A 21,348-nucleotide genomic window follows, 5' to 3' on the forward strand; every position below is an offset into this window, starting at 1 on the left:
TGTTTGTGCTGAATAATAAGTTTTGCACCTTTAAGACTTGTTCCAGAGAGTGAAGGAGAGAGAGAAGAAGCAGCAGTTTGTTTTCAGACACAACTCACTCCTCCACATTCCTGCTCCTGGACTGTGTTGTCTGCAGATAGAGAGCGGGACAGAGCTCTCCTTTGCTTCTAGTTAGTTTAGCTAGATGAGGCAAAGAAGTTCTCTAGACTGTGGTTTTTCCCTTTTCTTTGGCCCTGTTCACACCTGCTCTGGACTGAACACCAGCAGAGCACCGGCAGCTCCACCTGTGGCCCCCGGGCCGGGCCTGGGCCGCGGCATTTCCAGCACCGGAGGGGCTGAGCAGAGACTGAGTGAGCTGAACTGCAACCCAGGGGGGACTTGGTGAGTTTGTCATCTCTTTGGGAGCAGTAAGAGTTTCATTGTTTAATATTGTTTAAGTTTTATTGTTTAATGAACAGGTTTTTCCACTTTTCTCCAAGGAGGTATTTTCTCCCGGACCGGTTGGGGGAGGGGCGACTGAATCTGCTTTCCTAGAGGAGCCCTTTGGGGGGTTCTCTCCCAAACTTGCCCTGAACCAGGACAGTGACAGTCTCCAGAATTTTGGAGGTTTTATTGGTGTATTTGGGGAATTTTATTGGATTTTTGGGAGCATTATTAGGATTCTTTGCAGGTCCAGGAATTTTGAGGAATTTTTTTTTTGTTCTTTGGTGGGATTTGCGGGGGGTTTGTGGGGTTTTTTTGGATGCTGCCAAGATTTCTTTGGGTCTTGGGGGCATTTTGTAGGACTTTTTGTTGTTTTGGGCATATTTTTGGGAGGATTGGTGGGGTTTAATTGGGATTTTTGGGGGGGTTGTTGGGATTTCAATAGATTTTGTGGGCTTTGATTGGGATTCTAGGGTGTTCTAATGTGATTCTGTGAGATTTAATTGGGATTTTGTGGGTTTTATTGGGATTTTCTGGGCTTTGAAGGAGATTATAGTGCCTCTCAGCCCTTCCCCACAACTGGAGACAACTCCAAAGCCCCCTCAGACCACCCAAGGTCCCCCAAAATCCCCCCAAAATTACAATAAGATCTTCCAAAACCTCAGAGAATCCCACAAAATACCAGTGAAACCCACTCAAATTAAAAAATACTCCCAAAAACTTCAATAAATGCCCCAAAACAACCAACCCCCCACAAAACCCCAATAAAATCCCCCAAATTCCAAAACCCCCCAAATACACAACCACCCCAAAACTCAGTAATTGTCTCCAAAAACCCCAATAATTCCCGCTAAACTCCCAATTAAATTCCCCAAAGCCCAAAAAAGCCACTCCCAAATCCCCAAAACCCTCCCAAAATCCCCCAAAAAGCCCCCAAAATCCCCCCAGACTCACTGGGGCCGTCCTGGATCAGGGAGCACCGGCCGGTGGAACAGGAGCCACTTCAGGGGGCCCTCGGAGCTTTTTGGGGAGGGGGCACCATGGGAGACCCCCCAAAAACCGGTAAGGGGAAGACACCCTGGTGTGACCCCTCCCCCTGAAACCCCCTGACCCCGATTCAGGGTGGGCCTGGGACCCCCCGGGACCCCCAAATCTCCCCCAGAACCCCTCCAGGAACCCCAAGCCCCCCAGAGCCCCCCAAGGTTGGCCCAGGGCCCCCTGAGAGCCCCCAGACCCCAATCAGACCCAGCCCAGGATGTCCCCTGAGACCCCCCCAGACCCTTCCCAAGACCCCACCCAGGACCCTGCCAGGACCCTCCAGACCCCTCCCCAAACCCAACTCAGGCTCCCCCAGCCCTTCCCCAGACCCCCCCCCAGGACCTCTCCCCAAGCCCTTCCAGACCCCCCAAAGCCCCTCCCCAAAACCTCCAAAACCCTCCCAGGACACCCTCAGGACCCCCCGCAGAGCCCTCCCCAAACTCCCCCAGGACCATCCCAACACCCCCAGACCCTCCCAAGACCTTCCTACGACCCTCCCTAAAACCCCCCCAGACCCGCCCATGTCCCCCCTCGAGACCCCTCTTAGGACCCATCCGCACCCCCCAGGTCCCCCCACAATGCCCAAGGACCCTCCCCAGACCCCACCCAAAGCCCCGGACCCCTCCCCAAAGCCCCCCCAGACCCCCCAGACCCCTCCCCCGCCCCCCGATCCCCTCTCAGGCCCCTCCCGCATCTGTCCCCAGCCCGGCGGGTCCCGGTGGCGGCGGGGAACGGGGCGCCACTTCCGGCTCGCCTCTGATTGGCTGCGACGAGGCGGGGAAGGCGGGCGTTACTGAAGGGAGCCGCGCTGTGAATGGTTGGTTCGGGGACGTGCAGCGCGGTGATTAGTCGGTTCGGCAGGGCGCGCCGCTATTGGCTGGGAGCCCGCGCACGCGGCCGAGGCGGGAGATTGCGAGAGGAGAGCGGCAGAGGAGGAGCTGGGGTCTGAGTCTGAGTCTGAGTCTGAGTCTGAGTCTGAGTCTGAGTCTGAGTCTGAGTCTGAGTCTGAGTCTGAGTCTGAGTCTGAGTCTGAGTCTGAGTCTGAGTCTGAGTCGGAAGGAGGGATTTCTGGGGGCACTGACGGGAAATAGGGGGGTGTGTGGTGGGTTTGGGGGGAATGAGGGGGTGTGAGGGGGCTTTGGTGGAAGCTTGAGAGGGTCTGGAGCGTTCTCAGGTGGGTTTAGGGGGATCTGAGGGGAATTGGGAGAGTCTGAGGGGATTTTGGGGGATTGTGAGTGGAACTGTGGGGTTGTGAGGGGATTTGGGGGTTCTGAGGTGGGTCTGGGGGGAATTTGGGGGAGTCTGAGGGGATTTCATAGAGTTTGGGGGGATTGAGGGGTCTGAGGGGGATTTGGGGCAGTCGGATGGATTTGGGGGGGGGTCTCAGGTGGCTCTGGGGTGAATTTTGAGGAGAACTGGGGGGGTCTGAGAATTCTGGGTAGGTTTTGGGGGTCTTGGGGAGGGTTTTGGGGTCCGGGATGGTCCTGGGCCAACCTTGGGGGGCTCTGGGGGTCCTGGAGGAGATTTGGGGGACCCGGGGGAGTCCCAGGCTCACCCTGAACCGGGGTCTGGGGCTTTCAGGGGGAGGGGGCACAGCAGGGGTTCCCCCTTCAGGTTTTTGGGGGGTCTCCCATGGTGCCCCCTCCCCAAAAAGCTCCGAGGGCCCCCTGAAGTGGCTCCTGTTCCACCGGCCGGTGCCCCCTGATCCACAACGGCCCCAGTGAGTCTGGGGGATTTTGGGGGCTTTTTTGGGGGAATTTTAGGAGGGTTTTGGGGATTTGGGGGGGGATTTTGGGGAGAATTACTGGGTTTTGGGGGGGTGTTACATGATTTGGGGGGGTTTTGTGGATTTTTGCGGTTTTGAATTTTGGGGGATTTTATTGTAGTTGTGGAGGGTTTCTTGGGGGGGGATTTATTGAAATTTTCGAGAGTGTTTTTAAATTTTGGTGGGTTCCACTGGTATTTTGTGGGATTTGCGGGTGTTCAGAGGGTTTTTTGGGGATTTTTTGGGATTTTGGAGGTTTTTAGTGGCATTTTGGGGGGGCTTTGCAGGTATTCCCGGCTGTGGGGAAGGGCTGAGAGGCACCAAAATCTCCTTAAAACCCCCAAAAGTCCCAATAAAATCCACGACATCCCAATTAACTCTCAAAAAGTCCTGTTAGAACACCCTAGAATCCTGATAAACGCCCAGAAAACCCAGTGAAATTTCAACAAATCCCCAAAATCTTAATTAAACCCCACAAATCCCTGCAAAAATGTCTGCAAAACCATAAAAAAGTCCCACAAAATCCACCCCAAGACCCACAGAAATCTTGGCAACACCCAAAAAACCCACAAAAACCTCCAAAATTCTAACAAAAAACTCCAAGCAATTCCTTAAAAAACCTGAACCTGTGGGATCATCGCCCCCCCCCATCGCGCAGGTGAGCGGGGAGGGGGAGCTCGGTCCAGATATCCCAGGGGGTGCCTGGGTTGAGTTTTTTGGGGGGATGTTTGGAGAATGAAGAATCCAAGGCTGAGTGGAAAAGGCCCCTTGGGGGGACATCGGGGGGTGCCAGTGGTGGCTGCTGGCAGAGGCAGCCTGGAGGAGCAGAGCCCTGTGTCCCCCAGGAGCCCAAAGTGGGGAGCCCAGAAAGGGGGGAGCGCCGCCATTGGCGGGACCCTCAAGAGCTGGAGAGGGGCAGGGGGGACTCCTTGGAGCCCCTGCAGCCCAGAGCAGGGAGTGAGGGGAGAAGGGACCCGGGAGCCCAAACAGCCCCGGCATCCCAAAATAGTGAGAGCGAAGAGGGGGGAGCTTTTGGGATTGCTGGGACTGCCAGCAGCCTGGGCAGGGCGGGCACTGAGGAGAAGGGGGACCCCCAATCCAAGCATGACCCCGACAGCTGGGACAGGGGGGAAAATCCTGAAAGCCACAGGGGAGGGACCAGGGACGGGAACTCCTGGGAGGCTTTTCTGGAGCCCAGATGGCCGGGGACTTGTAGAGATGGACTTGGACAGAGGGACCTTCAAACTCAACGTGTGTGGGGCAAGATGAAACAGGAAAGCATCATAAATATGATTATCTGGCAAAAGATTTTGAGAATATATAAAGTAGAAGCAAGATTGAAATGAAAGCAAGCTTTGAGATACCTTATTTACTGAACAGCTGGAAAACAATGGTGTGGCCCGACTGAAGGTAATCCCTTTGTGATGAAACAATTCCCTCTGCTTGCAGACAGGTCCAAGGGCCAGAGCAGACTCTGCTAGCTCAGCAGAAGGGGTCCAAAGAGGAGTTTTTAGGCTTTAAAATGTAACACGGTATGGTGATGTAATGATTCTTATAGGCTGTATGCAAATGCTGTAGGATTTGTATCTTGTACCCTCTCATCCTCTCTCCCACTCTCTTCTCTCAGGCCTGCTCTGAGCTGTGGCTGGCAGCTCCCAGCAGGGCCCCTGCACCCAGGCCCTTTGCAATGAACCCCAAGTTCCACGACCTGGCTGCAGAGATCTCTCGTCTCCATCCATCCCGACTGTCCTACCCCCCGACGATCCTACAACAGCTCATCCCTTGTTTTCCCCAAACCAGGATTTCCCATTGCCAACTCCTGGGAGGCTCCAAGGAAGAGGAAGATGCCCTGGGACACTGAGGCAGGTGAGGAGGAAGTCAGTGCCCCTTTCCCCCTCTGTCCTGCTCCATCTCCCAGCCCAGCATGGCCCCCAGCTGCAGGACAGCCCTGGGGGGATCTCCTTCCCCTTGCCTGTGGCACGGAGGCAAATCCCATCCTGTCCTTGTCCTTCCTCCCCCAGAGCAGGAGCCGAGCATGGAGAGCAGGGAGGACAAATCCCCACGGCAGTACCTGGCAGCAGAGGCCGTTTTGAGCGGCTCCACGGCGCAGGAACCCAACGGGGAGGAAAAGCCCCGGAGATCCTGCACGAGGAGGAGCTGCAAACGCAGATGGCGGGGATCTGAGGGGGAAAGAGCCAGCCTGGGCCGGGAAGGCGGCCGGAGATGGAGCCAGAGCTCGGAGCTGGTGCTGCATGAGCAGCTCCACAATGGGGAGAAGCCCCACAAGTGTGAGGAGTGTGGGAAGAGCTTCAGGTGGAACTCTGAGCTGATCAGGCACCAGAGGACCCACACTGGGGAACGGCCCTACGAGTGTGATCAATGCAGGAAGAGGTTTCAGACCTGCTCCAATCTCCTCCTGCACCATCACACTCACACAGAGGAGAGGCCCTTCCGCTGCCCCGACTGCGGGCAGGGCTTCAGGCAGAATGCCCATCTTGTCATGCACTGACACATCCACACTAGGGAGAGGCCCCACGAGTGTGGGGAATGTGGGAAGAGCTTCAGGCACAGCTCCAACCTGATCAGGCACCAGAGGACCCACACCGGGGAGAGGCCCTACAAGTGTGGGGAGTGTGGGAAGAGCTTCAGCCAGCATTCCAACCTGCTTGTCCACCAAAGGATCCACACTGGGGAGAGGCCCTACAAGTGTTCCAAGTGTGGGAAGAGGTTTAAGACCAGCTTCCATCTCCTCCAGCACTATCAGATTCACAGAGAGGAGAGGCCCTTCCAGTGCCCTGACTGCGGGAAGGGATTCAAGCGCAACTCCACCCTCATCACCCACCGGCGCATCCACACTGGGGAGAGGCCCTACGAGTGTCCCCAGTGTGGGAAGAGCTTCTCACACAGCTCTACCTTGACCGGACACCAACGGAGGCACCGGTAAGGGAAGCCCTGCGAGTGCCCCGGGTGTGGGAGGAGTTTGTGCACTGCTCCAGCTCCATCCCCCACTGGAGGAGCCACTTTGGGCAGAGCCCTGGTCACCCACATTCCTTGTGATCCTTCTTGGGAACACACCTGGCTGCTTCTCCTTTTTTTTTGGCCTCAGTTTTTTTCTGATTCATCTTTATCCCTTAAAAACAGCACAGAGTTAAAAGAAAGAAATTGTTTAAAGATATCTAAAGTTTCACAATTTCAGAGGTTTTTGAAGGGGAATTGATGGTTTGGGGACAATATTCTGGAGATTTGTGGGTTCTGGGTGGATTTTGGGCAGTGTTCTCCATCTCTTTGCACTCTAAAAGCCAAGAGGGTCACCTCAAAACAACTGAATCCCACTGAAAACAACTGAATTTAATTCATACAGGCTCAATCCCAGCTCAGAATGGCTTGTTGCTACCTCAGAAAAACTCAATCCCATGCCAAACTCACTTGATTCCAGAGCCTCAAGAGTGAGATGGGATTGGAAGGAGATTGGGAGAATTGGGATCCAAATTCGGGGCGGTGTGATAGGGACTGTGTGGGGCTGGGTGGGTGGGATATATTCTATAGTAAATAAAACTCTCAAGAGTTACTGATTTCTGTCCCATTCATTTTCAGTCCATTACAGTTCTGTTTGCAGAGTGCCCCTTTCTCAGCTGATTGTGTTTGTGTCCTCCTTTCTCTCCTGCCTCTCTTTGCCCACTCTGTGTCTCTCTCAGTGTCTCCCTTGAGCCAGGGCAGCTGCCCCCAAAGACCCTTTCCTGATTTAATTCCCAGTGCAGGAGCTACAACAGCCATGGCTGAAGTTCTGAAGGCTGGCAGTGAAATGTCACTGTGGGATCTTGCTCCACTTGGCTTTCGGCCCCTTCTTAAAAGCTTTGCCTTCAAGGGCAGGAACATCTTTTCCTGGCTGGGAACTGGAATTCCAGGCCCTTGGAGTGTGTGCCATGCAGAACCATACAGACTGGGATCATGGTGACAGGGACCTTGTAGACTGGGATTGTAAATGTTGGGATTGTATGGGCTGGAATTGTACAGACTGGGATCACATGGACTGGGATTTCACAGGCTGGGACCGTATGGATTAGGACCAGAGACTGGGATCATACAAACTGGACCATATCGACCAGGATTGCTGCACAGGATCAATGTTAACTGAGGGGGTCCCGCCGTGCCCAGGGGTCACTCCCCATCCTGGCTGGGCACACAGCCAAAGCTCTCTGGAGAGGTCCCAGAGGGATCCCAGTGCCAATCCCATTTCCAATCCTGATGCTGGTCCCAGAGTAACCCCAGCACTGATCCCGGTCCCGGTGCCAGCCTCGGTCGCCGTTTCAGTCCCCGAGAGTTGTTGGTGCTGATCCCGGTGCTGATTCTGGGTCTCATGTTGATCTCAATCCCAGAACGATTCCGGTCCCAGTCTCGGTCCCAGAGCGCTGCCAGTCTCGGTGCTGGTTCCGGTGACAGTCTCGGTCTCAGTCCTGGTCCCGGTCCCAGAGCAGTCCCAGTGCGGGTGCCGGGTTCCAGTCTTGGTCCTGATCCCAGTCCTGGAACGCTGCCGGTGCCAGTCCCAGTTCCAAAGTGCTCCTGGTGCCGGTCCCAGTGTCAGTCTCAGTCCCAGTCTTGGTCCCAGTGCCAGTTCTGGTGCCGGTTTTGGTCTGGGTCTCAGTCCTAGTCCCGGGGCCGGTCCTGTAGTGGTGCCAGTCTCAGCTCCAGTGTTGGTCTCAGTCTTGCTGCTGGTGCTGGTTCTGCTGCTGGGTTTGGTCTCCGCCCCGGAAAATTTAGGTCCATTTGGATGACTTTAGGCCAAACTGGGCAGGTTTAGGGTGGGTTTTAGATCCCTTGCAGTAATTTCAAGACTTTTAGGGTGGATTTGAGGCCCTTTTTGCTGATTTTAGGCCAAATCTGGTGGCTTTGAGGTTGGATTTTAGATGTCTTTGACTGATTTGAGGCCCATTTGCGTGGGGTTTGGGCCTGTTTGAGAGATTTCAAGATAAACTGGGCAGTTTTAGGGTGGATTTTAGATCTCTTTGGATGATTTTAGGCCCACATGGGTGGATTTTAGGACTCTTTGGGTAATTTTAGGTTGAACCAAGCCTTTTAACATTGATTTTAGGCCCCTTTGTGTTATCGATGGCTAATGAGATGATTGGCTCTCACAATTAAGGGATGAGTACTGTGTGAATATTGAGAGAAGCTTTATTGATGTATAATTCTGTTATTGCAGACTGTTTAGATGTCCTCTGTTCTCCCCACAGTCCCCTTTTCCCCCGTAATGTTCCCACCAGACAGCCTGAGTCATCCAGGACAGGTGGAAAGAAGGCGAGTCCAGAAACTTGTTCCTAGGGAGGGGGCGTGGCATGAGAACACTTACCCTCCAATCAAGTTGCAGGAAAGCAGACTCCACCAATAAACAGCAAAGCAGAGTTGACTGACAGACTTTGGGAGGGGCCAGGGTTGGCTGATGCAAACCCCTTGGGGTATAAAAGGCAAAGCGTCCATCTTGAGGACGAGCCGGCGACGTGGTAGGCAGCCACGAGGGGAGCTCCCAGGCCTGTTTTTCCTTATTTAGTCCTTTTGTTGTCATTTTTATTAAGGTTGAATAAACCTTTTAAAATTTTGAAAGTGAGCAGTCGTTTCTCACAGTAACCAAAGGTTCCCTTACTGGAGTTTGGTGCACAGGACAAACACCAACCATATATTCTCAAGAGGTTAAAATGACACAAAATTTTATTGGTAAAGTACAGAAAATCAAGAAACTTCAGAAAATGATGTAATAAAACATCCAATTCAACATAAAACACCATAGCAGTAACTTCATTAACTCAGCCCATTACACCTGGAAACCTTTAAACACTTAAATTGTTGAGGCACCAAAAATGTTCTATATCAGGAGCATTAGAAGGAGAAGACAGAGAGACAGGAAGACAGAAGCTCTACAGAAAGAAATGCATATGGCTACCAGCTGCTGGGGTACAGTGTGGGTGAGACACAACCCAGGAGAAGGCAGGATATGGACCAGAGGCTGAGCACCTGCTCCATGTTTTAGGCCCCAGGCCTTCATGGGCCTCCCCCCAAGTGGGACTTGTGATGGCTCAGGCAGTCAGAGCCTGGGTTAGCACTGCCTGCTGTGGGACTGACTGACAGCTCATCCCAAGGGCTCTGGGGACAGCGATCTCATCCAGCCTCTGACAGCGACCACGGTGACACTGGGGAACCTCATGGAGCTATGGGTCATTGTGACAATGCAGGTCCAAGGACACCACGGTGACACTGGGGAACCTCATGGAGCCAGGGGTCATTGTGACAATGCAGGTCCAAGGACACTACGGTGACACTGGGGAACCTCATGGAGCCAGGGGTCATTTGTTGACAATGCGGGTCCAAGGACACTACGGTGACACTGGGGAACCTCATGGAGCTATGGGTCATTGTGACAATGCAGGTCCAAGGACACCACGGTGACACTGGGGAACCTCATGGAGCCAGGGGTCATTGTGACAATGCAGGTCCAAGGACACCACGGTGACACTGGGGAACCTCATGGAGCCATGTGTGGCATTGTGACAATGCAGGTCCAAGGACACCACGGTGACACTGGGGAACCTCATGGAGCCCAGAGTCCATGGTGACTCTGTGGGGCCTCACGGAACTGAGGAGTCCATGGTGACTGACAGGCAAGATGTCTTTACTGATGATTCGATGGATGAAGGTGGGGCTGTTAACAACTTTGAAATGGGTCTTAATGTCTCTACTAACATCAAGCAACAGGTTTATTACAGAGCCTGGACAGATTGGCTCCTGAAACAGACAAGGGGATCTGTACTAGCTTGAGTTTCTGATCTTTGGGTTAAAATGACAGGTTCAAGAGGGGAATATGGGGTGGGCAGTTCAGGAAGGCTGCACCTTCCTAGTACCTCAGCCAGTGGGGAAAGGAGGAGGGCAACATGCAGCCAGGAGCTCAGGATAAAAGGAGGCTGTGCCCTCTGAAACCTTGAGAGAGAAAACCCTGTGGGCGTGTGCCCTGATGGATTCTCTCCCTTTGTTCCAATAAAGTTGAAGGACTCCTCTGTCTCCTTCATGGACACTGGCTTTTCATAGCCTGATTTTCCCTACATGACACTATGGAATGTCACGGAACCACTGAGCCCTTGTGACACATCAAGGCCCCTCTGGAACAAAGAAACCATTGCTGACAGTACAGAAACTCATGGATCCAAGGGGCCATTGTGACAATGCAGATCCAAGGACACCATGGTGGCACTATGGAACCTCGTGGAAGCAAGGATGACGGAGTCGACGGGAGACAAGCACATCCGATGATGATCAACAAGTCTCAATTTATTGATTTAACATGCGTGCTCTTATAACAGTGATAATAAGGCTCATACATATTGCAAAACTAAAGCTCACTATTGGTTCGCTATAAAAGGTCAGCTCAACTTTTGCTATCAGATACTCAGGATGCCTATGTTTTCTCCCCTCAGATACTCAGGATGCTTATGTTTTCTCCTCTCATTAGCTAGTCTCTGCTTCTGCATCCCGTTATCGTATAACTTCCTGCTCAAGGACACTCTGGCCCTGCCAAAGGCCCCTCACCAAAGGCCCATTGCTTTACCAGCTGTATTTTATCATGTCCCTTTTCTTCAAGCCACGTCTCCACAAAACTCTCCACACTTCCCCCGTTTTCTTTTTGAGCAAGAAGGTTTGTCTGCCAGGTTTTTTCTATCATTCGACTGACCATATTCTAAATGCAATTAAAAATACAAGGAAAAATAAGCAAAAGCATTAAAACTAAGCCCAGTATCCCTATAGCATATGTTACAAGGTTTGATTATCTATCAGACCACAAAACTCCTTGGGAGACCACACAGGCAGGCCCACTAAGCACGTTCGAAAGGGGTTAGTAACTCCTCCTAAGCTAAGACAAAGCGATGACTGATTAGTTTGATTAGCAAGCGTTATCTATATATTGTCTCTTGGCTGATTAAAGCGCGTTACTCCTACTACCCCAGCTATCACAGCACTAAGCAACACAACAAAAATAAGCTTCATTTTTCTCTCTTATTTTTCTTCTTTTTCCTTTTAATCTTCAGCGTCCCTAACCGTTGTAATTTTAGATCCTGTAATTTTCTTAAGCATTGATCCAATTCTTCATCAGGATCCCCCTTAATGGGCCCTACTACAGAATGCTGTGTTAAGGGCACCAACTTTCTACACCTTGCAGATGCAATATAGGACCTACTTTGAGCTTTAACCCTTTTTACAATATGATTTAATTCCCACCGATAGTAAGCCAAAATCTTTTGTTCAGGCGCTTCAAAAAGATTTAAAGCCGAACCTATGTCCAATCTTGTTTGTTCCCTCAGCTCCCTTTGCCAGCTATCAAAACGATGGTCATACCAGCTCGTATCACACCACAATTGCCGGATCAAGGACTGCTCTATCCAAAAGGTCTTTACAGCAGCCCCCACAATACAATGCCACCCAAGCAGCACAACATGAACAATTACAATCACGACAGTTCTGGCCCGCTGGGCCCCTTATGTAAAAAGATGACAGTGATTCAATAGTTTCAGTCAGCTCCTTAGTAGTCTGGCAGTGTGTCACAGCTCTGTCGATCGCCTTCGAGTGTCCCTTCAGCTGTATCAGTAGTGGCCGTAGGATCACTGGCAGCTTCTCCTCTAGTCGCTTCTTGTCCACTTCTGTCAGATTGCCCACCAACCGCTGTATTGAGAACAGGTTTAGTCCACTTTGCGGGTACCCACACAGCTCCTGTATTGTGTATACGAGTGGCATTTCTGGCACCAGATCCCTGTTGCTCGGCATTCCCGACGCATGTGACTCATGCCTCCGCATCGGTAACATCCCATCTGATTTCCTGTCGGAGTCGGGGTAAGTGCAACTGACGCTTGAAGGGGTGCAAGGGCAGCTAACACCTGATTCTGAGAAGCCTTTGCTTGTTCTTGTAACCCTAATCCCAGCTGATTGATAGCATCTACCAGACAGACTTGTGATCCTACCGGCATCTGTGCCATTCTTTCTAGTGCTTCTTCTATGGTCCAGTTTTCACCTAGTGTATTAATTACACTCCTTGTAGCTGAATTACAATTCTGAAGAGCACATTGTTTCAACAAAGCTCCTCTCATATACTTGGGTACCCCTGCCTTCTCAATCGCAGCAGCAGCTTTATCTATAAATGAACCGAACGATTCCTCCCGGCCCTGCTTAATTCCCATATACACGGGTACTCCTCCTGGTTCCTTCACTCTATCTATTGCTAATCTAACCAACCTCATTGCCTCTCGGCACTTGTCCGGTCCAATCAGAGCCTGTGCTTCAGTGCGAAGAAATGCTCCTAAACCCATAAGCTCATCCACAGTCACCTCATGGAGAGTGTCTCCTGGCTGCCGCTGTATCGCTACACACTCATTAACAAGCGCCTGCCAATGTGCATTAAATAAAAGTTGTTGATGCTGAGTGAAAATCAACTTCACTATCCCTCTGCAATCAGCAGGCAAAAGTACCTGAGTATTCCAAACATAATCCAACATCTGTCTTGCTGGTTCACTAGTTACCCCAAACTGACTAACAGTAGATCGCAATTGTGGTAGCAATTTCCAATCGAGAGCAGTGATTGTTGCTAGTAATCCTCCACCAGCCTGTGCCTGGAAGGTCACCGGGCATGCTAGCTGGGTTGCCACACTAACTGCACCGTCATCCCCTCTCTCCAAGCCATCTTTCGCCAGTGCAGCCTAAGCCTCCCTTCGCTCCCTGGCAATGGCCTCCGCTAGGTCGCTTTCCGCCCCAGGGATTGGCTCATTACCCTGCGGGAATTCAGCAGTGGGTGGCCTCGGCCGTGGCCCCTGCTCTTCGGGGGGTGCAGAAGGCTCACAAGCAACCTCAGGACCAGCTCTGGTAGAAGGCGATGGTGGAGGCGGCAGGACCACCTTTGTGAACACAGGGGGTAAAGGAGTGGTCTGATCCTGATCACTCCCATAACTCCTATTCTTGGTGTGAGCGGCAGATGCCTGCTCAGCTGCTTTATTTTCTGCCTGATGCTGCAGAAGCTCATTGTGTACCACCCTCCAAAGCTTTCCCAACTTTCTAGCCGTCTTATCGTCCTCTAATGTAGCCTCCCATAATAAATCCCCAAATTTTCGCCACTCTGTCAACTCATGTACAGTATGAGGATTTGCAAAAACTCCCTTGGCATACCCATATGCTAAAAGCCCCGGTAACTCCTTTTGTAAATCTATCTCCTTAACCTGCCTCTTTTGTAAAAAAGCGGTAAATAAATCATATGCTGCTTGCCTTTCCATACCTAATTCGTCAGCGCTGTTGCAGCCCCTCAAGGTCTCAGCAGCACGTATCGGCCAGGCTCGTCTGTACGGACACCCAGGGCACGGCGCGTCTTAACTCTTCTTTTTCGCGCTTTTTTGCCGTCCCGGCTGCTTCGGGACCCGACCCGGTCGTCGCTCGTCCGTGGTGTCTGGCAAGGATCACGTCGTAGGGGTCACCATTTGACGGAGTCGATGGGTGACAAGCACATCCGATGATGATCAACAAGTCTCAATTTATTGATTTAACATGCGTGCTCTTATAACAGTGATAATAAGGCTCATACATATTGCAAAACTAAAGCTCACTATTGGTTCGCCATAAGAGGTCAGCTCAACCTTTGCTATCAGATACTCAGGATGCCTATGTTTTCTCCTCTCATTAGCTAGTCTCTGCTTCTGCATCCCGTTATCGTATAACTTCCTGCTCAAGGACACTCTGGCCCTGCCAAAGGCCCCTCACCAAAGGCCCATTGCTTTACCAGCTGTATTTTATCATGTCCCTTTTCTTCAAGCCACGTCTCCACAAAACTCTCCACACAAGGAGACCATCATGACACTCTGGTGCCTCACGGAATCAGGGGGACCATTGTGAAACTCAGGCCCCCTATGGAACCAAGGGCCAAGGATGAAGCTGTGGGGCCCATGGAACCAAGGAGCCATTGTGACACAGTGGGGCCACAGGGAGCTGAGGGGCCATGGTGACATTGCAAGGGCTCAGGGAAGCCAAGGGGCCATGGGGACACTGCAGAAGAAAGGAGAACACTGTGACACTACAGGGACTCCTGGAATCAAGGAGACCATTGGGACACTGTGGGGCCCCATGGGACCAAGGGGACAGTGAGCAGATGTGGCTGGTTTGGCCTCCCGGGGGCTGCTGGACAGGTCTGGCTGACCTTGGCATGTCGAGGGCTGCTTCTCATCTGCCCCTGAAGCACTGGGGCTCTGGGCTCTCCTTCCTATGGGAGAGAACTGTCCTGCTCCTCCTCCAGGGCCCTGTGGCCAAAACTGGGATTCCTTCTCCAGATGAAATCTGCCAGGAGAGACAGATCTGGCTGCCTTGGCTACCTGGGGCCACCTCTCATCTGCCTTTGAAACACTGGGACCTCGTGCTTTTCTTTCTTATGGGAAAAACCATCCATCTCGACCAGGCACTCATGCCATAACTGGGCAACTGCCTCTGGAATTCCCTATATCCAAGGATAGCTCCCAGACAAAATCTGCCAGGACTGACAAGCCTGGCTGGCCTTGGCTTCCTGAGGTCTGGCACTCAGCTGCCTCTGAAACACTGGGGCTCTGTGTTTTCCTTCCTAAAGAAAAGAACTCTTCTTCCTGTCCAGGCCCCCACTGCCAAAACTGAGATTCCACCTCCAAAATGCCCAATGTCCAAGGATAGCCCCTAGAGAAAAGGCACCTGGACAGACAGGTCTGGCTGCCCTTGGCCTCCTGGGGGCTGCCTCTCCCCTGCTGTCCAAACACTGGGGCTGGGTGCTTTCCTTCCTGTTGTGTTGTGTTAAGTTGTTCCCCCTCAGTTATGAGTTGGACTGTTCTGTTTTCCCCTGTATCTGGTATGGTTCAGCCTTGGCTCACTCCACCCTCCTCCTCACTGCCCATCAACACCGCTCCTCCCATCCCTCAATGCATCCTTCCCGGACTCCTCCCTGGTGCCCTGCCTGTCACTCGGCGCCCCCTCCCTTCCCTCTAGAAAGTTCCAGCTGGGGCGTCGGGTGATTGGCTCAGGGGCCAGGTTTCCGCTCCCCATTTTCCCTTATTGGATGTTCCTCATTGTCACTCCCTCAGAGGCCGAACCCCTCTCTGCTCCCCATTGGCCCAAGGACTGTCTCCACCCTCATTTCTGGTGCCCCTCAAAAGCTGGTGTAAGCCGGGTTTGTGCTTTGTCTCCAGGTCTGGGTTCGTCTTCTGCACTGGGGCTCCCCAGTTAATAAAGGCTGCTTCAACCCTCAGCTGGAGTCCCTCTCTTTCCTGGCTGGATTGCTGCCGTGAATCTCCTGTCCTATGTAGGGAGCTGTCTCCACCACAGAGTGGGGCAGTCGTCCCTAGGCGCTCTCTGGGTAACCCAAGCCTAAGGGAGTGCCCCCTACTGCAAGCAGCGTGCTGGGTGCTTGCCGGGCGGCTGTGAGGGTCGAGCCCCCTTCTGAGATCACTCGCTGCTTCACCTTCCTGTGGAAAAGAACAATCCTTCTTATCTACGCAGAAACAGCCAAAATTGGGGCTCCACCTCCTTAATTCCCTATATGCAAGGGTTGCTTTCAGACAAAATCTACCAGGACACAGAGGTCTGGCTGGCCTAGGCCTCTGATGGCTGCCTTTCATTTGTCCCTCAAACACCGGTGTTCATGCTTTCCTTCCTATGGAAAAAAACCATCCTTCTCTTACGGTGTCCGTGTCTGAAATTGGGGTTCCACCTCTGATACTCTGAATATCCAAGGGTTGCTCCCAGGAAAAATCTGCCTGTACCATCAAGTCTGGCTGGCCTTGGCTTCTGGTGACTGGCCCTGCAACACTGGGGCTGGGTTTTTTCCTTCCCATGGACATCACTGGGACACTGTGGAGACCTCATGGAACCAAGGGGATCATTGTGGCACCACTGGAGCCCATGGAACCAAGGGGATCATTGTGGCACCACTGGAGCCCATGGAACCAAGGGGATCATTGTGGCACCACTGGAGCCCATGGAACCAAGGGGATCATTGTGGCACCACTGGAGCCCATGGAACCAAGGGGATCATTGTGGCACCACTGGAGCCTGTGGAACCAAGGGGCCATGGTGACACAGTGGGGCTTCATGGAACCCAGAGACCATTCTGGCTCTGTGGGGCCTGATGGAACCATGGAGACCAGTGTGACCCTTCAGGGCCTCATGTCACCAAGGGGTCATTATGACACCCCAGGGCCTCATGGAAGCAAGGGACCATTGAAACACTGTGGGGCCCCATGGAACCAAAGGAACATGGAACAGCTCTGGCTGGCTTGGCCTCCCAGGGCTACCTGACAGGTCTGGCTGATGTTGGGATGTCAAGGGCTGCCTCTCATCAGCTCCTGGAGCACTGGGGCTCCGTGCTTTCCTTGCTATGGGAGAGAACTGTCTGACTTTTTAGATGCCCATAGCCAAAATTGGTACTCTCCCTAAACAATTTCCTCTAAGCAAAGGTATCTCTCAGAACAAAACCTGCCAGCTCTGGATGCCCTTGGCCTCTGGTAGTCGCCTCTCATTCTGCCCCTTAAACAGAGGGGCTCTGTTCCTTCCTTCCTATGGAAAAGAACCGATCTTCTTGTCCAAGGACCATGACCGAAATTAGAATTTGGCCTCCCAAATTCTGTATATCCAAGGATTGCTCCCAGAAAAAAGTAGCCAGGACAGACAGGTCAGGCTGGCCCTGTCCTCTGGTGATTTTCTTAGACTCTGAGCTGAATGTTTTCATTTGGAAACACCTTGGAGAGGGCCCAGAGATCTCCCAAGGTGGTGTTTGGAGGCCTCAGGCACATGAGCACTGTATAGGGACAAAGGAGCTCTGTGCTCAGTGGGGTGGAGACTGAGGATGGTGGAGCAGAGCCAGGAGAGTGATTAAAGAGCAATTTCAGAGATGGTGGATCCTTTTGACATAGTGGAAAACAGCCAGAGAGAGAAAGAATTAATGCCAAGGGCAGCTGGGGAAGCCCAGACTGGGCACCAGGACAAAGGAATTTCCCTGCCAGGGCAGGGCTGTGGTGCAGCACGACCCCAGAAGGAGCCTGGAGCAGCCCGGGGCTTTGTGTGGGCAGGCAGAGGCAGGCAGGAGGCAGAGCTGTCAGCAAAGGAAGGGGCCAGCCAGGTGGGGCAGCCGGGGGATGAGCACAGCCTGCAGGGACAGAGGCCAGGGCAGGGACACCGTAGGACAGCCTGGGCTGCACAGGGCACAGGGATGGGCAGCAGCTGCCAGGCCCTGACAGAGCCAACTTGGGCAGCACTTTGGCTGTGGCTGCTGGCCCTGGGCCTGAGGCCACGAGGGGACAAGTGACCCTTGCAGCCCTGGGGCCTCATTGCCTCCTTGTCCCTGCTCAGCAGCCTGGCAGGGGCTGCCCCATGGTCCTGCCCTTGGCATTGCCCATCCCCACATCCCAGTGCCCATCCCGGGAAGAGCCCTGAGGAAGGAGGGAGGGACAGGATCTGCCTTGCCAGGGGCTGGGGCTCAGGCCTTGGCCCTTTGCATTCCTGAAACACATCCAGGTTTGCTCAGCACCAGAGACACATTTGCCTTGCTTTTCCCCACCTGTCATCACTGCCTCCAGTGTTCTGCTCTACCTGGTGAAAAACTCTCAGGTGTGTCCCTCAGTGGGACCCATTAAAACTTCAAGAAACTTTGGAGTTTAAATTTAATTTTTAGTTCTTGAGAAGTTTTTTGAACACTCTCTGGGAATGAGTCTGATGTAAACAACACCAAAGCCCCAGAGGGTCATTAAAGTCCTTGTGCTGTGAGTGTGCTTCTGAGCTGGGCTGGGCTCCTGGCACAGAAGGAGCTCCTGGAAACCAAGCAGAGCTCAGAAAGACATTTCTCCTGAGGAGCAGCTCTTCTCCCAGCCCAGAAGGGCTGAGGGCACTGCTGGCAGGTCTCTGAGAGCAGTGAAGCAGACGGAGGCTTAAAGCAGCTGGAAGGACAATTCTGAACTCACTCATGGAGAAACCTTCACAGTTTTTGCCACAACCTCTGGCTGCAGGGCTCTCCTAAAGGTGGAGATGGCACAACTGACATGACTGTAAGGATGGCTCTGCGGCTGTTTCTGCTTTGGGGGAGGATGTGCTGCAGAGCAGGGCTGCCCTGGGCACCATCAGAGGGACAGGGCAGGATGGCTCCTGCTGCCAGGGACGGCTGCAGGGGGTGAAGCTGGGGCTGCAGCCAGGGCTGCCCAGGGCTGTCCTGCAGAGAAGGTCCTGCAGCCCTGAGGGTTCTTGGCCAGCCCAGGGCATGTGCCACCTGCCAGGGGCAGCTCTCAGCCTGTCTGGCAGCTCCCCATGGATGGTGCAGGGGAGCTACGGGTGCAAGGAGGGACTCCTGCCAGGGCAGGTCCTGCTGCTGTGGAGAGGGTGCTGTGTGGGCCAGGGCTGCTCAGAGCTCCAGCTCATGCCCAGGTCATTCCTGAGGAGACTTTTCATGAGCTCATTCAGGACAGGGGTTTCCTGCTTGGCTCTTTGCTATCCTGAATCTGTGCTCCCTCTTTTCCCTGGCTCAGCTGGGTGGCAATGGAAACTCAGCTGTGCAGGGCAGAGCAGGGGCTGAGGTTCTTAAACCATCACAGAGTTTTCCTGGGAACCTCAGCAAGTGCCTGCAACCTCCCCAGCCTCCATATTCATTCTACATCACCTTTCCATGGTGCCCAGGCTGGGGGAGCTGTTCTTTAATGCCCGCAGCCCCGAGCAGCTGCAGGGCAGGGCTGGCCCAGGGGCTGAGCTCTGGCAGCTCTGGCAGGGAAGGAGCCCGGGGCCACAGGAGCAGCTTGGGCTGGGACAGCTCCAGCAGCAGAGCCCTGGGCAGGGAGGGAGGGAGGCAGTGCTGAGGGAAGCCCTGCTGCAGGGCAGATGTGGCACCTGCCAGCCCTGCTCTGCAGGACAGACACTGCCCTGAGCAGCACAGCTCTTGTGTCCCCTCCCAGCCAGCACAGCCCTCAGGCCAGGGCTCAGGGCCCTCAGTCCCTCCTGGGCCAGCAGAACAGCACCAGAGATGAAGGGCATCTCCCCGGCCGTTCCCTGCTGACCAGGGTCTGAGGGCCGCTGTCCTGCCCTGCTGCTGCTTGGCAGGGCTGGGCAGGGCTGGGCAGGGAAAGGCTTTTCCTCAGGCCCGGCTCTCTCTCCTTGCCTTGCCCAGGTGTTCCTGGCATTGCAGAGGGGCTCTCTGGGATGGCAGTTCCAGCTGCAGGGTCAGGCCCAGCCCTTGGGCTCCTCCTGTGCAGGCTGAGCACAGCAATGGGGTGTCCCAGCTCCCTGTGCCCGGGGAGCTCTGGGCAGGGCAGCCTGGGAGGCTGGCAATGAGCCCACTCTCCTCAAGCAGTGCCATGGACAGGACCCTTGGCGTGTCCTTGGGATGCCATCCAAGCTGTGAGCTGCCTCCAGAGGACACTGGGGGACAGGAGTGACCTTGGCCAGAGTGGGGCTGACACTCTGAGAAAGGCTGAGCCAGTTTGATCTGCTGTGGGTTCCTCTGCTCTCAGCTGTGCCAGGCTGATTTTCAGGGGAACACAGGGACTGCCCTGGATCTCAGCAAGGGCAGCTGGGGACAGATGCAGTGACAGAGCAGCTCCCCTCACCCTTCACTGAGTTCCAGCCACTGCTCTTGCTTTGCACAGTTCTCTCTCATCTCCCTGGGCACAGCAGGAAACCCTCTCAAACTGCCTTTGTCTGTCACTGTTCCTTAGCCCTGGGACAGGAGATGCCAAGCTCCTCTGCCTCAGGAGCAGTTTGGGCTGAGGAAGTCCAAGCCCAGGACTGACCCCTGACCCCATTCCCATGCCCCCACTGCTGCAGAGCAGAGCTGAACCCTTGGTGTCCATGGGCAGAGCCCCTGCTCATCAAAGGAACAGGGCCAGATCCCAGCAGAGCTCCAGGAATAGGGCTGAAGGAAGGGCTCTGAGAAAAGGAAAATTGGGTGGCACAGAGCATCAGGAGCAGAGCTGGGAAAAAGGGCTTGGACATTGCTCAGGAAAGTCTGCCCTGACTTGTCACTGTGTCCTCCTTGACCAGGACTCCATGGGCAGAGGGAAGAAATGTCCAACAGCAGCTCCATCAGCCACTTCCTCCTGCTGGCCTTGGCAGACACGCGGCAGCTGCAGCTCCTGCACTTCTGCCTCTTGCTGGGCATCTCCCTGGCTGCCCTCCTGGGCAACGGCCTCATCATCAGCGCCGTAGCCTGCGGCCACCACCTGCACACGCCCATGTTCTTCTTCCTGCTCAACCTGGCCCTCACTGACCTGGGCTCCATCTGTACCACTGTCCCCAAAGCCATGCACAATTCCCTCTGGGACACCAGGACCATCTCCTACAAAGGATGTGCTGCCCAGCTCTTTTTCTTTCTGTTCTTCATCTCAACAGAGTATTTCCTCCTGACCATCATGTGCTACGACCGCTACGTGTCCATCTGCAAACCCCTGCACCACGGGACCCTCCTGGGCAGCAGAGCTTGTGCCCACATGGCAGCAGCTGCCTGGGCCAGTGCCTTTCTCTATTCACTGATGCACACGGCCAATACATTTTCCCTGCCCCTGTGCCATGGCAATGCCCTGGGCCAGTTCTTCTGTGAAATCCCCCAGATCCTCAAGCTCTCCTGCTCCAAATCCAACCTAAGGGAACATGGGCTCCTAACAGTTAGTGTCTGTTTGGTACTTGGTTGTTTTGTGTTCATTGTTTTCTCCTATGTGCAGATCTTCAGGGCTGTGCTGAGGATCCCCTCAGAGCAGGGACAGCACAAAGCCTTTTCCACCTGCCTCCCTCACCTGGCCGTGGTCTCCCTTTTTGTCAGTACTGGCACATTTACCTATCTGAAGCCCCCCTCCAAGTTGTCCCCATCCCTGGATCTGGCCCTGTCAGTTCTGTACTCAGTGGTGCCTCCAGCCCTGAACCCCCTCATCTACAGCCTGAGGAACCAGGAGCTCAAGGCTGCAGTGTGGAGACTGATCACTGGATGGCTTCGGAAACATTAAAGAAATGGTCAGTGTCTGCAAATCACTTGTAATAAAAGTCATCTTTGATACTTGTTGGTTTCATTTTGGAGGTTCGTTTTCTTAGTTTTACTTTTTTCATATTGTCCACAAAGAAATGTC

General features: G+C 53.7%; 2 protein-coding genes and 1 pseudogene across 2 annotated transcripts in view; 2 read left to right on the plus strand and 1 right to left on the minus strand.

Moving 5' to 3' along the window:
• LOC132334515 (zinc finger protein 883-like) overlaps window positions 1-6,721 on the plus strand; it is a 90,785-nt gene extending 84,064 nt beyond the window's left edge. The window contains 1 exon segment of the mRNA XM_059860626.1: window positions 5,440-6,721. Coding sequence (XP_059716609.1) covers window positions 5,440-6,170 — 731 coding nt within the window. The 3' untranslated portion in view covers window positions 6,171-6,721.
• The window catches only part of LOC132334709 (zinc finger protein 850-like), an 800,740-nt pseudogene that overhangs the window by 719,333 nt on the left and 60,059 nt on the right, over window positions 1-21,348 (minus strand).
• Window positions 18,095-21,240, plus strand: LOC132334755 (olfactory receptor 14A16-like). The gene is made up of 2 exons (XM_059860869.1): window positions 18,095-18,294; window positions 20,273-21,240. Exon 2 carries the CDS (start codon window positions 20,296-20,298, stop codon window positions 21,226-21,228), a length of 933 nt encoding a protein of 310 aa, XP_059716852.1. The 5' UTR covers window positions 18,095-18,294; window positions 20,273-20,295; the 3' UTR covers window positions 21,229-21,240.

This window comes from Haemorhous mexicanus, chromosome 16, assembly GCF_027477595.1.
Source record: "Haemorhous mexicanus isolate bHaeMex1 chromosome 16, bHaeMex1.pri, whole genome shotgun sequence".
NCBI lineage: Eukaryota > Metazoa > Chordata > Aves > Passeriformes > Fringillidae > Haemorhous > Haemorhous mexicanus.